The sequence below is a fragment of the Trachypithecus francoisi genome, unplaced genomic scaffold (assembly GCF_009764315.1).
Source record: "Trachypithecus francoisi isolate TF-2019V2 unplaced genomic scaffold, Tfra_2.0 Lachesis_group1, whole genome shotgun sequence".
Taxonomy (NCBI): domain Eukaryota; kingdom Metazoa; phylum Chordata; class Mammalia; order Primates; family Cercopithecidae; genus Trachypithecus; species Trachypithecus francoisi.
Window position 1 is genome coordinate 38,638,158 of NW_022681454.1, and position 17,691 is coordinate 38,655,848.

Consider the following 17,691-nt stretch of genomic DNA (forward strand, 5'->3'; position numbering starts at 1 on the left):
ATAGAGTATTGGTTAAAAAAAAGTTTGCCCCAGTCAGGTGCGGTGGCTCACGCCTGTAATCCTAGCAATTTGGGAAGCTGAGGCAAGTGGATCACCTGAGGTCGGGAGTTTGAGACCAGTCTGACCAACATGGAGAAACCCCGTTTCTACTAAAAACACAAAATAAGCCAGGTATGGTGGCACATGCCTGTAATCCCAGCTACTTGGGAGGCTGAGGCAGGAGAATCGCTTGAACCCGGGAGGCGGAGGTTGCAGTGAGCCGAGATCGTGCCATTGCACTCCAGCCTGGGCAGCAAGAGCGAAACTCCATCTCAAAAAAAAAAAGTTTACCCCTACCAGATTTATTTATCCAGAGCTTTGAATTGAAGCTTAACAATCCGATGAAAGCATGAGGTGTTTGTATTGTGTTGACAGATATTAAAATGTCTGATGATGCTGGCGACACCTTAGCCACTGGAGACAAAGCAGAAGTTACTGAGATGCCTAATAGTGATTCTTTACCTGAAGATGCAGAAGTAAATTTGATTCAGCTGCAATTTCACATGAGCCAACACCAGCTGACCCCAGAGGGGAGAGGCATGAAAATGCAGCTGTGCAGTGTGCAGGGGCTGCCACCATTGGGCCCCCTGTGCAGCCTCAAGATGCCAACACCATGGAGCCCCCTCTCAATGGAGAAGTGACTGAGGATACACTTGCTGAGTGTATTGATTCCGTCAGCCTTGAGGCAGAAGCCAGATCCGAAATACCCCTGCAAGAACAGAGTTATCGGTAAGAATGGGTCATTCAGTTCACTTCGGCCTAAGTTCTTGCTTATATCTACCATGTACAGAGCTAGCAGCAAGCTCTGCAGGTGGGAATTGGGAGTTCAAAATGTACTGTGACATCCCCTCTGTCATCAGAAATGTGCTGTGTAGTGAGATTAAACATATATGAAAATAATTTGTCATAATATTTGCATTTTGATAAATATATTATTAACAGTAATAGCCACCAATTATCACACACAAGCTGTGTGCCAGGCACTCTGCTAGGCACTTTATCTGTTATGTAATTCACTCCACCAGCAGTTCAAACCTGGGTATTACTAACTCCAGCTTATACCTGTGGCAGCCGGGCTTAGAGATGGTAGCTTGTCCTGGGCTACTTGGCTGTAAATGGAAGATATTGTAATATCAGACGTCATGTCTCTGGATAATTAATAAGCCTGATTCCACCCTAAACAAGTCAATGTTTCTTTAAGATCACTTAAAATCTGATGTGTACTTACAAATCCATGGTGGAGATCTTCAGCCTTCAGATCACTGTTTTATCATCACACAACACCTTCCAGGGGAACAGAGGCAGAATGCACTCATCACCCCTCCCCTTTCAGTGCCTGCACCTGTCTCTCAGGGTAGGAGATAAACCAGATCTCTCTGTTGGCACCTGGGCCACCAAGAAGACTATCCCAGCAAGGTTTTCCTGGAGTCTTCACCTCCAGCCATGTGGGGCCGGGCAGGGGTGGGAGACGCCCCGCATGAAAGGAGGAGACAGGCCGCTCTCCTCATCCTGTCTGGGATAGACTGCCTTCTAGAAGGCGGGCGCAGGAGGGTGGAATTGGGGTCTTCCCTTAGCCAGGTCCAGCCCTGTTCATCCTGAAGTGTGCCACCGCAGATCACCCCCTTGAGGTGACTTGCGCATCACGTGAGGGACAGGAACTAAACAGGGAATCAGGGGCCCTGGGCTTTCACCCTCCCATCTATCATTAACTCCATGAGCTTGGGCCAGACACCCTAATGTCTCTGCGCTTCAGGTTCTTCCTCTATGAAGTGAAGAATTCTCACATGAAGACCTTGACGCATCCTTCTGACTGATGTTTTATGACTCTTGTATTCAAGATTGGGCTTCCCTCACACCCACTTTCCTCAAGGGGTTTGACCCTCAGAACTGTCTGCGATGGGCTTTCTCAGGGGCAAGGTATTTATTTCCCTTCACTGGAAATGTTTGAACAAAAGCCAAACAGTCATTTTGTAGAGATGTTATGGAATTTGAGGACCAGCTGGGAGTTTGGATCAGATAGGGTAAACATACACAAAATTTTGGTTATGAGTTTCAGGAGGTCACTGACCCTTTGAAGCCATCTCTAGATGCCCTAAATAATTAAGAGCCCCTAGATCAGAAGTTCTCAACTTTAGCTGAATGTTACCAACCACGAGGGAGATTTAAAATATATTGAAGCCTGGGCAACATGGTGAACCCTGTCTCTGTGAAAAATACGAAAAATTAGCTGTCATGGTGGCATGTACCTGTAGTCCTTGCTACTCAGGAAGAGGCAGGAAGATCACTGGAACCCAAGTGGTCAAGGCTGCAGTGAGCTGAGATCGCACCATTGCACTCTAGCCTGGGCAACAAGAGTGAGACTCCGTCTCAAAAAAATAAATAAAATAAAATAGAGTATAATGGAATAGAATAGAATAGAAAATATTGATGCTAGGGTCCCAACCCCAAGGATTCTGATTCAGGAATGGGGCTTGGACATCAGCAATTTTTTAAAGTACCCCAAGTGGTTCTAATGTTTGGCCAGGATTGAGAATAATTACTTCAGGCTAAAGAATTTTCAAGGTCCTTTTTATGATTCTTTGAGTAGGTGATCTTCAGTATCATTCCAGCTCTAAAATGCTGTAGTGCTACAATAACACTTCAAAAGTATTTGGAGACAGGCCCTTTCATTCTTTTGGCTGCTAGGACACTTTTTCATCCGTTAATCTTAGAAAAACAATAGCAATAACAGCCACAAAACACACAGGAAGTAAAAGTGGGACATTAATAAGATGCAGGCTTGGCAGTTTGCATGGCATTGGTGAAGAGATGGACCACTAGATTATGTCAAGAATCAGCCCAAATAGGAAATGGCAGAGTGAGGATCTGACTCCAGAGCCTGCTTTGCCTCCACACTGTCTTTCTCGTGTAGGGGGCTATGGTTCCCAATTTTCGTCCTAAGTGCTACTGTTAACAAATACCTTGGTACAGTAAGAAAAATATAACTTAGCCACAGCATTCTTACCTAAGATGACTTATACTATACAAGCTCTACCAATTCAAAATCCATATGCTGTTGATAGATTATACATTCCAATTTCAGACATAATAATTATAACAGGATTGTTCATGAAGATAGCACAGTAAGACCGGGTGTGGTGGCTCACTACTGTAATCCTAGCACTTTGGGAGGACAAGGCAGGTGGATTACTTGAGGTCAGGAGTTCGAGACCAGCCTGGCCAACACAGTGAAACCCCGTCTCTACTAAAAACACAAAAATTAGCCGGGTGTGGTGGCACATGCCTACCAGGAAAGGCGATTCTACTATCTCTCTTAGTAGTTTATCCTTTTATTAGAAGTCAATTTTATATCTAGCCTTTGATTATTGTTCATTTTTTTCTATTTTATTTGCCTCTCGTTGCATACTCATAAGGAATCATTTTGCATTGATGAAGACAATTCTTTCCCTGTTGCTCCAGAGCAGAGTGAATTACGCAAAACAAATTCTTGAATCTAAAGTTCATTACAAGGTGGTTGTTTGGATTGAACACAGGCCGCCCCTGAGGAATGGCAGGTTCTGCAGGAAAAAAGCCAAGTACAAAAGCCTATTTGACCCCATGTTCGTCTACACCTGATAAATTCTCATCACCCCTTTAAAAAAGTTTCTGGCCAGGCACGGTGGCTCACACCTGTAATCCCAGCACTTTGGGAGGCCGAGGTGGCCAGATCACCTGAGGTCAGGAGTTCGAGACCAGCCTGACCAACACGGAGAAACCCCATCTCTGCCAAAAATACAAAATCAGCTGGGCGTGGTAGCATGCCTGTAATCCCAGCTACTCAGGAGGCTGAGGCAGGAGAATCACTTGAACCCGGGAGGCAGAGGTTGTGGCGAGTTGAGATTGCACCATTGCACTCTAGCCTGGGCAACAAGAGCGAAACTCCATCTCAAAAAAAGAAAAAAAAGTTTCTGTGAGAGAATTCTTGCTTTACTAAAAAAAGAAAACTGGCAGAATAGACTTTGAGGACACACTTCCAGGACACATTAGATTTTGTGATAATGTGCATAAATGTGTGTGTGTGCGTGTGTGTGTGCGCGCGCGCGCACGCGCATATATATTTGTAAGTACCTGAGTCTGGGTCCCCTTAAAACCCACATCGTTAGGCTCACATTTGCCTCAGGCAGCATGGCCACCATAACTTGGCAGGTAGGGTATTGCGACTAGCAAGTGGCCAGAGTCAAGGATGAGGCCATCTTTCTGGCTGGCACCTCTGCTTTGAAGGACCACACCATTTATGCACTCAGATAAACTATCTCTATCTTTAGGGCTTCTTCTCTTTCTTGTCCTTTTTGACATACAGACTCAGAAGCCACTGAATTTAGCCTTCTCCTGTAGGAACCCACTCTACAACCTCCATGAGAAATTGTCCTCAGCATTGGAGGTTGGACCAGATTCTCTAAGGCCTCTAGCAGCATCATGATGCAATGCATTATGCTCAGAAACCTGAGTGGTGTAACTATCTTCAGGATGCCGACAGTCTAGTTGAGAAGGCAGTATTGTATGAAAGCAATGATTACGTGTCCTCTAGTACTAGATAGGACAGGCACAAGGGAACCTTTAGATGGAGCATTTAAATTCATCTTAAAGAGTCAGAGAAGTCTTCAGCCTCAATTCAAAGATGTTTGTCTTGAGTACTGGTTGGGAGTGACATTTGTCCCAGAGCTCTTGTGGGACCTTATTATATACTAGCTAGTCAATCCTTAAAAGACCCAATCTAGATCAAATTTCTCTAAATTCTTAACACCAAGAAAGGTTACCCAGAAGTTTTAAAATGTCATCCCTACTGCTCAACACCAACGCATAAGGCCAATTATGCAGAAGGTGAAGAATCCCAATGTTAATGCTGTGAGTACTCTCACGGGAAAACATGGGCGTGTGGACCACCATGGATAGTTCTCTCCCTAAAAAAGGAAAAGCAGAATGTTTAAATGCCTAACGTTGCGGTCAAGAGAGACAAGGAGTAGGGGACACAGGCTGAGACATGACAGCATTTAGCCTCCTAAACCAGATGAGTAGAGTTTTCTCCAGTTCTGTTTGAGTATTTCCCCTTTTAGGCCTGCTGTAAAAGGACAGTGTTCCCTACTGCCTACGTTCCCTATTCTGTGTTCCCTAAACGGTGACACCCAGTTTTGGCTTGGACAACCAGGTGGATGAAGGTGCCATTCCGCCATAGAGAGGAGTGCTTCCCAGATCTGGTGGTGTATTGGAATCATGTGGGGAGCCTGTTAAAAGTTCAGATTCCTGGTTTCTACCCTGAGAGATTCTTAGGCACAAGATCATAGTGGAAGCTGAGACTCTATTTTTAATGAATTCCCCCAGGTGACACTCTTGCAGTCAGTCTGTGGACTAGAGTTTGGGAGTCACTAACACTAGGACACAGAAAGAGCTAGTTGGGGTATGTGGAAGAATGAATCGAGAAGATGGTGAGTTCAGTTGGTCTTTGGTTTTTTGTAGAGACGGGGTCTCCCTGTGTTGCCGAGGCAAGTCTGAAACTCCTAGGCTCAAAATCTTCTCTCACCTCAGCCTCCCAAAGTGTTGGGATTATAGGCATGAACCACCGCAGCAGCCTGAGTTCAGTATTAAATTATGCCATAGGACATCCAAGTGAAGATTTTTTGTGGACAGTTGGTTAAAATGGTCTGGAGAGACAGGTGATTCAGAGGCTATCAATAGCACCTATGTGGTTATTTCAGTAATGGAAGTGGGTAAGATGGACCAGGTGTTAATATATAAATAACAACGGAGGACAAGCCCTCAGCCCTGGAAGGTTTCTGTCTCTAAGCCAATTTGGTTCGGCACAGCTCTTAGGGTTTTGTTTTTTTTTTTTTTTTTAAAATAGCTTATGGTAGCTAGCAAAGAAGTTGTAGTACAGTCTCACCACTACCATATTCTATAAGTGAAATCAAGTCTCAGATCACATTGTGCCACACTGACATTTTTAAATGAAATGGTGATTAACAAGCGAGTTGAAAATGGTGTATGGGAACTCTTTCTCATGTAGGCTTGAGAACATCCCATTGTTTAGGTGCTTTGATCACCATCTTGAATGAAAGGTTTACTCAAAGCAACTGCCTGGATTTCAGAGCTAAGGTTTCTTGCCTGATAGCTGGTGTCAAGTCACCAGAATTCCCCAGAGTTGAAAGATGGATGGAAGACCATTTACACCGGGCAAAATCCTTTGTAACACCCTATTCATATAAATCTAGAAGGAGCAGAAAATGTACTTATTTACAAATCTTAAATACTTTTTTAAATTTTTATTTACATTTACTTATTTATTTGAGATAGGATCTCCCTCTATCGCCCAGGCTGGAGTGCAGTGGCGTGATCTCGGCTCACTGCAACCTCTGCCTCCCAGATTCAAGCGATTCTCCTGCCTCAGCCTCCAGAGTAGCTGGGACTACTGGCATCTGCCACCATGCCAAGCTAATTTTTGTATTTTAAGTAGAGATGGGGTTTCACCATGTTAACCAGGCTGGTCTTGAACTCCTGACCTCAGATGATCTACCCACCACGGCCTCCCAAGGTGCTGGGATTACAGACATGAGCCACAAAGCCTGGCCCCGCCCTTTAAAAAAAAAAAAAAGAAGAAAGTCTCTCTCTCTCTGTTGCCCAGGCTGGAGTGAAGTAGCAAGATCATAGCTCACTGCGGTCTTGAACCTCTTGCATTCAAGTGATCCTCTTGCCTCAGCCTACCAAGTAGATAGGACTACATATGCACGCCATCACGCCTGGTAAATTTTTAAATTTTTCTGCAGAGACCAGGTCTTGCCATGTTGCCCAGGCTGGTCTTGAACTCCTGGCTTCAAGTGATCCTCCTGCCTTAGCCTCCCAAGGTGCTGAGATTATAAGAGTGAGCCACCGAAGCCAGCTCCTTGAATACCTTTATTTTTACCATCTAGAACCCCTTTCAGATATTGAGAATGCTAGTAAATAGTCCACCATGTTTACCAGTTAAAACCCATTTTTGCAATTCAGTGTGGTAATTGGCAAAGCATCAGATGTTACTAGAGATACAGATAATAGAATCTCTATAAATAGCTGCCTCAAAGTATGGCTTTCCTGATTAGAATGCTGGCTAACCACTGGACTCTGCATATTTTATTGGCATGCTGACAGCACTTGGATTGTAGGTTAATCTAAGAAGCACCCATAATGTCACAATATGCATGTAGAAGCATTCTAATGTAAATTACTGAAACCATAATACTAAAAGATGGTAAAAAAGAAAAGAAGTGAGAGTCAGAAGATAGGCCATCAGAACAGAACACTCTAAGGCAGATGGAAAAGTGGGTGAGCTTTGGATGCTACCGAGAGGCCAAGTGAGTAATAAAAAGACTAAAATGAGTCCACGGCTTTGACAACAGGAAGCCACTTGACCTCGATGAGAACGATTTCCTGAAGTAGTGACACAGGAGTCTTGCTGTGGAGGGAGGAGGGAGGGACAAGAGAGGTGAATACAGAAGATAAGCACCTTTTTTTTTTTTTTTTGAGACAGAGTCTCACTCTGCCTCCCAGGCTGGAGTGCAATGGCACAATCTCGGCTCACTACAACCTCCACCTCCCGGGTTCAAGCGATTCTCCTGCCTCAGCCTCCCGAGTAGCTGGGATTACAGCATGCACCACCACACCCGGCTAATTTTTGTATTTTTAGCAGAGACGGGGTTTCACCTTGTTGGCCAGGCTGGTCTCGAACTCCCAACCTCAGGTGATCCACTCGCCTTGGCCTACCAAAGTGCTGGGATTACAGGCGTGAGCCACAGTGCCTGGCCACTATAAGCACCTTTTCTTAAGAGACAAAGACGAAAGATGTGGAGCAGACACCAGATAAGTTTGAAAGAAACATTTTGTTCGTGTTGTGATTTTCATTTGTTGACTTCAAGATAGAGGAATCGTGTGCATGATTAAATGTAACCTATGTAGAAAGCATGCATAGAAATGTAGCCTGGGCCAGGCGCAGTGGCTCACACCTGTAATCCCAGCACTTTGGGGGGCCAAGACAGGCAGATCACCTGAGGTTGGGAGTTCCAGACCAGCCTGGCCAACAAGGTGAAACCCCGCCTCCACTAAAAATACAAAAATTAGCCAGCATGGTGGTGGGCACCTGTAATCCCAGCTACTCAGGAGGCTGAGGCAGGAGAATCGCTTGAGCCCAGGAGGCAGAGGCTGCAGTGAACCAAGATCACGCCACTGCACTCCAGCCTGGGAGACAAAGCAAGACTCCATCTCAAAAAAAAAAAAAAAAAAAAAAAAGAAATGTAGCCTGTACAGGGAAGCCGTTTGTATAGAAAAAGGCTGAAAAGCCAGAAAAGCCAGGAGAGAGTAAAACCAACCTACCCAGGCCAGGAGACGTTTAGGTGGAGGTGCTATGGTACCTAAGAGGAAGGTGCATTTCCATAATAATGAAAGGGAGGAGGTAATTGTGAATCGCAGGGTAGTGTACTTAGATTTGTGTTTAGATGGGGTTTTGGTGTAGGCCAGTGTATATTTTGTGCATAATAAGAACTACTCAAACGTTTAATTGGGTTTAAACAGCTAGTGTTCCATCTATGAAGATGACAAACTCAAAAACCCAATCCTTAGGCTTCACATGAATCTCACAAATCTCACTGTTTAGAAGTCTAGCAATATCGAACAGTCACTTTTAAGATACTTTTGGTTAATATTTGGTTTGGTCCTTTTTACCAACTTAAACGCGTTTAAATATTTTAAACTGCATTTATAATATATTCTACTTCCTTTTTGAGTACCTGAGTTATCTACTTATACAAAACCTTGCTAAGTACTTAATAATTGTTATAAAGCTACTAAAATACGTTTATAGAGTTGACTTAAAGACCTCTCAATAATGTGCAGAAACTTGGCATGATTTCAACTTAAAATCAGAAGTCTAATAATTCAATTATTCATTTTTGATTGATTTTCAAAAATTGTCACTTCAATAGGTCAGATTCCTTCAATATTAGTAGTACAGAAAAGACCAAATATGCACAAAAATATGAATAGCATATCTTCAATGCTTTCAACTTTTCTATATTTAATTTTTAAATCTTCCCAAAGTTGAATGATGCATACTTATCAAGGAAGAAAATTGGCTGGAAATAACTGAGGCCATTTTCAATCAGATATTTTGACAGAGTTTCAGGCTGCAGAGCAATTTTCATCCTCCCAGCTGTCATACTGACTCCCTTTTTAGAGTAGCTAGGTCATGAGTTACAAAAATTAAAAAGCATAGATCACCCTATGAGTTACGAACCCATACGTTTCATTGCCCACATCCCTGGATGCAAGTTATACACAGCACCTGATTCTCGATCTGCTCAAGGAAATAGAACAACCACGCTGCTCCTTCATCTTTAAGATAGGTACATATGTTTTCCATCTAAATGTTAAAGGCCTTTGAATTTGATGGAGTTCTGGGATTTAATTTTTTTCTATCTAATACCTTTAAACTCAATAGCCTAAAATAAATCCATTTTCTATTTAATGATAAAGACTTTTAAATGGGATACTAGATAGGAAAATGTCTTTCCTATTTAAAGAACATTGAACTTGGGCCAGGTGCAGTCACCTGTAATCCTAGCACTTTGGGAGGCCAAGAGAGAAGAATCACTGGAGGCCATGAGTTCAAGACCAGCCTGGGCAACGTAGTGAGATCCTGTCTCTACAAAAAATAATTTTTAAAAATTAGTTAAGTGTGGTGGTGCACGCCTGTAATCTCAGTTACTTGGAGGCTGAGGCAGGAAGATCACTTGAGCCCAGGAGTTGGAGGATGCAGTGAGCTGTTATCATACTACACATTCCAGCTTGGGCAACAGCGAGACTCTGTCTCCTAAAAAGAAAAAAGAACTGTGAACTTGATAGAATCCTACATTCTTTCTTAGGACCACACAAAGGTTTAGATGTTTAAATGATCTCCAGTTGAGTTTCGAATATCCCTCTTGATCAAGCCAAATCTAATTTGCTGTTATAAGAGTTATGGGGAGCAGGCAGGAAGTTGAGAGAGTTCTCATCTGATGATTTTCTTTCCTCTGTGTATTAGGATGTGAAGTTGCCTATTGAAGGAGGTGGAAGTTATGGGGGGAGGGTGAGAAAAAAGTTTTAAAATCCCTCTATTGGTAATAAGCAACCTGAGCAGCTCCATGCTGCCTGTTGTAGCGTCTCCTAATTGTGTGACATTAATTAAGTCCATTTGAAGTGGAGACCATATTCATGATGAGATATATTTATAATTCATGCTTAACATTTAGTCCATATGTTTTTATATTAAATATGTGTATTTAGTCATTCAAGTATTTGCCGTTTGATAACAAATATTCTTTATAGCTGATCAAGAAGTCACAGCTCAATGTCAAAGAACTTTATTAATAAAGCAATTGAAGTAGTCACTTATTATACAGCAAAAAGTTCTAGACTCATTTAACATTTATTTCCATTTGCTAGTCAATTACCAGCTGTCAGAGCATAATAAATATTATAAATTTGAGTCAGAAGCTGTCACCGCTAATTGTATTAACTCTTCCTAATCATAGGTAGTGATTTGTCCTGTGAAAGAATGATATTAATCACTGACTTCCATCTGTCTTCATAATGGTGTAAAATTGCCACTGGATTCCATTGCTGAAGTGAAGTAAATCAATGTAGACACCAAAAATGAAAGGAGGCAGTGATGAGTCATGAATATTTCTGTTCATGTTAACAAGCTTCTCATTGTTTCCAGACAGAGAGAAAAAAATGACAGCTAGCTTTCAAAGCTTTTTGCTTCTAGGTCTTAAAAGTGTAGTTTCTTCTTATCATTATTTCTATATGCCAGGCACTAAGAAGAGTACTTCTTATATGCCAGGCACTAAGCTCACAACATTATATGAATTATTTCTTTTAATCTTCACAACCACCAATGAAGTTATTGGTTCTTATACTTATGGCACTTATGCTACTATTCTTTGCGTTTTATAATGAGGAAATGAAGGCTTAAAATAACTTGAGTAATTTGTTGTCCAAAACAGCAGAGTCTGGAGTCAAACCCAAGCAATTTAACTTCCATAACTTAGGCTCAACCAGTACTCTACACAGATGGGTGATGTTTGAATCAGTTAGGAATGCTGTTGAGTCGAAGTAACTAAAATCCAACATATAGTAGTTCACAAAATAGTGATTTTTTTTGTCTCTCACTTAATAGAAAGAATGGAGATAGACAGCTACTTATGTTGGTTTAGTAGCTCAGCGGAGCCAGGACCAGTGACTGTGACTCCTTGGCCTTTCCCTTGTGACAGCAAAAATGACTGCTTCAATTTCAAGCTTCATATCCACATTCAGGGCAGGAAAAAAGAGAAGGGGAAAGAGTGGGCACTTGCTGTAACTATAATGTATCATGAAAGCAAAAACTATACCATTTATATATCTCATTAGTTGAAAACTGTTTCATATGGCCATCCTTATCTGCAAGAGTAGAAAACAGAAAGGGAGGCTGGGCATAGTGGCTCACGCCTATAATCCCAGCACTTTGGGAGGCCAAGGTGGGTGGATCATGAGGTCAAGAGATCAAGACCATCCTGGCCAACGTGGTGAAACCTCGTCTCTACTAAAAATACAAAAAATCAGCCAGGCGTGGTGATGTGCAACTGTAGTCCCAGCTACTGGGGAGGCTGACGCAGGGGAATCAGGGAATCGCTTGAACCCAGGAGGCGGAGATTGCAGTGAACTGAGATCGCACCACTGTACTCCAGCCTGGTGACAGAGCAAGACTCTGTCTCAAAAAAAACAAAACAAAACAAAACAAAAACCAGCAAGGGAGTCGGGAGTTAGGGATGACTAATGGACCAGCTGTGAGTCAAAAGTTATGGAATCTACAAACGCCGTAGGAATTTTCCACTGCCTCCTTACTTTCTTTCTGCCCTTCCTTCCTCCCTCCCTCCCTCCCTCCCTTTCTCCCTCCTTTCCTTCCTTCCTTCTTTCCTTCCTTCTTTCCTTTTGAGTACAAAAGAGCTATGATTCTCCATACAGGTAACTCAAAGAATATTTATTCTTGCCTTGTTTTCTAGAGTGTGTTCCCAGATAGAAAGAGAAAGCTGTGGTTCCACTACCTGAGTCAGGACTCATTGGTTGCAAGTAACAGAAACATGCACACCTCACTGAGAAAGTGGATGCATTTCAGCCATTTATTCAGCAAATATTTATTAAGCACTCATTATATTCCAAGCACTCTTCTAGGCTCTGGAAGTATATCAGTGAACAAAACACTAAAAAAACAAAAAAAGAGTGAACAAGAATGTGAGAGAATCTCATAGAACCCAAAGATCAGAAAGCAGCAGGGCCTTCGGAGGGACAGAAACCAGGGACTAAGGAGCTGTCAGGAATCCAAACAGCAGCTCTAAGCCAATCTCCATTCTGCTCACTCTGCCTTCTCTTAATTCTTAGTCTGTGTGGTGGGTATAACATGGTCACCCACATAACCTGAGTTTTCAACTTCTGTTCATGCACACAGTTCACACTGAACCACAGTCTCTCAGTTCCAATTCCAAAAACCTAGGCAAACGAATTGGAATCCACTGAGGTTAGGAACAGTCTTATCCCTGTGTTACAGGAGTCACTGTGAGTGAAGCAGGGCACCTTGAATCAAAGGTTTCTACCTTGCAAGACTTCCTGTCACTGCTGTCCATCCGTCTCCAGGCATGTTGATGCTTTTTAGACACTTTGCCCATCATCCACGCCAAAGCACCTGCCTGCTGCAACAGAGGTTTAAAAGTTAACTCTACCTTGAAGAGCACATTTTTTAAAGCCCTGTAAGAACTAACAGGGTCCAGGTCATTTTGAACTTTTTCAGATCACTCTTGTGCCCTCATGTGTATCTTTTTCCCATATAGCCTTTTCCTTGTCTTCTAGATAATACGAGAGAATCGAGGCTCAGTTAACATCAAACTCCCTTCTCACTTCAAACCAAGCCTTCAGAAGCCAAGATCAGCACTAATCAATTTGGTTCCAAAGTACACATTGCAGTGTGGGTCGGGATATTCTTTTATGACCCTTATAAACTATACACCAATGAAATACGGTTGTTGGTGATTCTTTTCCAAACCTCCTCTTTGTTTCAAACCAATAGGTGTTTTTCCATTCAGGGATATACTGAATTGCTGACCTGCGGCTAATCTGTTTTTCTCCAGGCTGTGGATTCCCCTCCAAGTGGAGGAGGATGGGCAGGCTGGGGATCCTGGGGCAAATCTCTGCTGTCATCTGCATCTGCCACCGTAGGTAAGCATTGTATGTTGCATTGGAAAAGACAAAGTCCCGAAGCCTAATAGGATAGGACGTTTTGATCGTACCGTATACTAATAAAGTTTAACATTAGCCCATGAGGAAACCATGTTTAGTGCTTACTATTCTAAGTGCTTCATTTATTCTTCCAATACATTCATTCCTCAAAATAACCCTGTATGGAGGAACTGTCGTTTGTTGCACTTTACAGATAAGAAAGCTAATCAGAGAGAGACTAAGACCTTGACCAAAGTCAGGAATGTCTGGGTTGCAATTTAAAAACCAAGTAGTATGGCTTTTAGCCACTATATTATACGGTCTTTTCAAGTATAATATATTCTTAAAGCTTCGTGTTTATCATTCCACTTGAATTTTTTGTAATGCACAACTCATCTACTCCCAAAAAAGATTTGAGATATCTTGATAAAAGGTATTTCATTAGCAGGATATTAAAATATAAGTAGAAAACAATGTGCTGGTAGGGAGGATATATATTTTATATATCCCACGGTTAATAGAGTTTTTGTAATTTAGTATTGACCTCAACTCTGAGCTTCTTGGCTGCCAGTATATTATTTATTTCTCTTTGAAAACAAAATTTCAATTTAAATAAATCCATTTTTCTGGTTTAACATTTTTAAATACATTTCCTGTATTTGTTCTTATACAAAGAGAAAATATGATGGATAGTATAGTGTTTTCCTGAGTGCAAATTTGTCAGGATATTCTTCATGTTACCATTTCTTATATTCTGTCTTCATGAAAACTGAAGGTATAACATCAATATATCTAAGATGATTTAGCAAAGGCATTTCATCTCGAAGGTGGAAGGTAAGGAGAAGACAGGGGAAGCCACAGGTAACAGTTTTCACATCATGCACTTCAGGTATTCTAAGGTGCAGTCCATGGCCATGAGGATCTTGCGATGGGCCATGAATTGGTCCACTTCACTGTTACTCCTGAAACCAGGAAGGTCTTCAGGTCTTTTGCCCCACCTCAGTGGACCATAACCACAGTGTTAAGGGCCAGATATCTAACTTTATAGAGCTTAGGCTGCCTGAAAGAACGGATAGATTGCATTCCTCTAATTCCATCTCTGTCAAATATCAGTTTGCTCAGGAAGGCTCTGGGAAGAAGTAGCAGTGGCCAAATAAATGTTGACCTCTCTGGTAAGAGCCTGGAGAGCAGATTTTCTCTATTGCTTATTGAAGGGGATGGATATGCCTTGAGTACCACATATGCAGATGACAAAATTAACTAAATTCAAGTAGAGGCACCTGTTTTGTTTTTTGAACAGGACAGTGTCTCTTCATAAGGGTGAGGACAAGCACCTGCAGGCATCCTCTGTCCTTGGAAAAACGTTTGAACTTTTAGTGGCTATCAAAAGGATCTTGCCGCTGGTGGCACTTAGTTAGAAGTGGCATGCTCTAAGTTTAGTTTTCTAAGCCAAAAACTAAAAAGGGGTTTCTAAAAGACTGTTTTAATTGGAATAAGTCATGAAAAAGTAAACAATACGGTCACTAAAATTATACAGCTGTTCTCGTGGTTTATATCATAAAATAGTTATGTGTCCTGGATGTTTCCAGTTTTAACAGCATCCAAACCACTCTGGTTTATAATGTATTTGGTGCTTCGAGGGTTCCATAATAGATGGAGGATTTACTCTTCCATTAAACTTTTAAATATAAGTTCCTGCCACAGAAAATACAGAAATCATCTGCCCTGTGGTAGCAGCTACAGGTGCTCTTTGTGCACACTTAAAGGTGCAGCTCCCTGTAACTGCTCTAGCCCTCGTTGGTCAGACCATTTACTGTTGTTTCTCATTCAGTGTCTGCACCTCATTTGACTTTGGGCTTTGTTGGACCCTCCCAAGATTTCCTGTCCATGGACTGACAGCTCGCCCACTGAATTTACTATCCAACACCTTCTTCGGTGTCTTGCTGTAATCTGACCTTTGCACACATGCAGCTTTGGTTCTAGTAGACTGTGCTCCAAGGCCTCTGGGTTTTGTTACCTGGGTCACATGTAACCAGTAGATGGTGCTGACTTTACTGCTTAAAAAGTGGAATGTGGCCAGGCCCGGTGTAATCCTACTTTGGGAGGCCCAGGTGAATGAATCACTTGAGGTCAGGAGTTCGAGACCAGCCTGGCCAACATGGTAAAAACCCGTCTCTACTAAAAATACAAAAATTAGCTGGGCATGGTGGTGGGCGCCTGTAGTCCCAGCTGCATGGGAGGCTGAGGCAGGAGAATTGCTTGAACCCAGGAGGTGGAGGTTGCAGTGAGCAGAGATTGTACCCCTGCACTCCAGCCTGGGCAACAGAACGAGAGTCTGTCTCAAAAAAAAAAAAAAAAGCGAGATGTGATTTTTTCATGGCAGGTCCCTTTTGACTTGATCTGATGTCATTGTCTTAATCTGCGGCCTGTGCTTATGTCTGGGGTTGCTCTTAAAGTTTCTCTGTATCTGAGCCACCATGCAGATGATCAATACTGCATCTTGTTACTCTCACAACAATTTATAAATTCTGGTGGTTCTTATCTGACTCTGAGTAGTAATTGATCCAGAAGAGCCTAGAGAGGTAATTTCCTATAGGCCATCATGATCGTTGTGCCAGTCATATTTTTCATCGCACATGATCCCTGTGCCATGAGAAATCATATCTCGCTTTTTAAGTAGCAATGTCAGCACCATCTACTGGTAATATTTGAACGAAGTAACAAAACCTAGAAACCTTGGAGCACGGCCCACTGGAACCAAAACTGTGCATGTGCAAAGATCAGTTTACAGTAGGACACCTAAGAAGATGCTGGATAGTAGATTCAATGGGCGAGCTGTCAGTCCATGGATGGAAAAACTTGCCACTTTTCCTCTAGGGTGGTAAACACGTGGTTTCTCTGAGAATGTATGACATTTGCACATTCCTCATGCAATATCAGAATGAAGTTCAGTATACCCTCTTGTATTAGTTTCTGTCGCTGTGTAAGGAATTACCACAAAGTTAGAGGCTGAAAACAACATGCATTCATTATTTTACAGTTTCTGTGGGCCAAGAGTTCAGGTATGAGACAGCTGCTTGGTGTCTCACCAGGCTGAAATCAGGGTGGCAGCCAGCTGTATTCTCATCGAAGGCTCACGTTTGCCTGAGGCAGCATGGCCCTGAGGTTGACACTATACTTGTATATAATGGAAGTTGTGCCTTGCTTACCTCTCTCAATCCCAAGAGAGTGGCTCAACCTAGACCACAGATCAGGAAGGTACCCGTAACTGTAAAGTCTCTGGAGGATAGGGTGGTGCTGCTAGAAGGGGACCCGGAGTCGAGGATGAGGCCAGTGGCTCTGCCAGCTGCTCAACTGGCACCTCTGCTTTGAAGATACCATCTTTCAGGGTCATTCATGTTGTTGGCAGAATTCAGTTTTTGAAGTTGTAGGACAGAGGTCTCTGTTTCCTGCTGGTTATTGACCAGGGGTCACTTTCAGCTCTTAGGGGCTGCCCTCAGGTCCTCTTTCAAAGCCAGCAGGAAAACCTCTCTGACGCTTCAAATCGCCACCTTCAGGAAGGGCCCCTTTGTTTTAAAGACGTTCCTGATTAGTGCAAGCGCACTGAGTATGATCTCTCTTGTGAGTCACTGAAATTCAACTAATCAAGGACCTTAATTACATCTGAAAATTCTCCTCATCTTTGCCAGATAGAGTAACCTAATCACAGGAGTGAAATCCCATCCTGTTTACACTCCGGCTCACACTCCAAAGGGAAGAGATCACATAGGGTGTATATATCTGGGGACAAGACTCTTGGGGCCGGCCAGGCGCGGTGGCTCAAGCCTGTAATCCCAGCACTTTGGGAGGCCGAGACGGGTGGATCACGAGGTCAGGAGATCGAGACCATCCTGGCTAACACGGTGAAACCCCGTCTCTACTAAAAAATACAGAAAACTAGCAAGGCGAGGTGGCGGGCGCCTGTAGTCCCAGCTACTCGGGAGGCTGAGGCAGGAGAATGGCGTAAACCTGGGAGGCGGAGCTTGCAGTGAGCTGAGATCCGGCCACTGCACTCCAGCCTGGGCGACAGAGCGAAACTCCGTCTCAAAAAAAAAAAAAAAAAAAGACTCCTGGGGCCATCTCTCAATATGGTCATGCTTCACTTAACAATGGGAATGCCTTCTGAGAAATGGGTCGTTAGATGATTTAATCATTGTGTAAACCTCACAGAGTATACACAAACCTACACAGCTAGGCTATGTAGTAGAGCCTGTTGCTCCGAGGCTACAAACACAGGACAGCTTATTACTGTACTGAATATTGTAGGCAATTGTAACACAATAATTAATAAGTATTTGTGTATTCCACTCATCTAAACATAGAAAA

At 42.7% G+C, this 17,691-nt stretch overlaps 1 protein-coding gene across 1 annotated transcript in view; it reads left to right on the forward strand.

Moving 5' to 3' along the window:
* The first annotated feature begins 414 nt into the window (after window positions 1–414).
* Window positions 415–17,691, forward strand: part of FAM114A1 (family with sequence similarity 114 member A1) — a 68,526-nt gene continuing 51,249 nt past the window's right edge. The window contains 3 exon segments of the mRNA XM_033213995.1: window positions 415–519; window positions 522–778; window positions 13,239–13,326. Coding sequence (XP_033069886.1) covers window positions 423–519; window positions 522–778; window positions 13,239–13,326 — 442 coding nt within the window. The 5' untranslated portion in view covers window positions 415–422.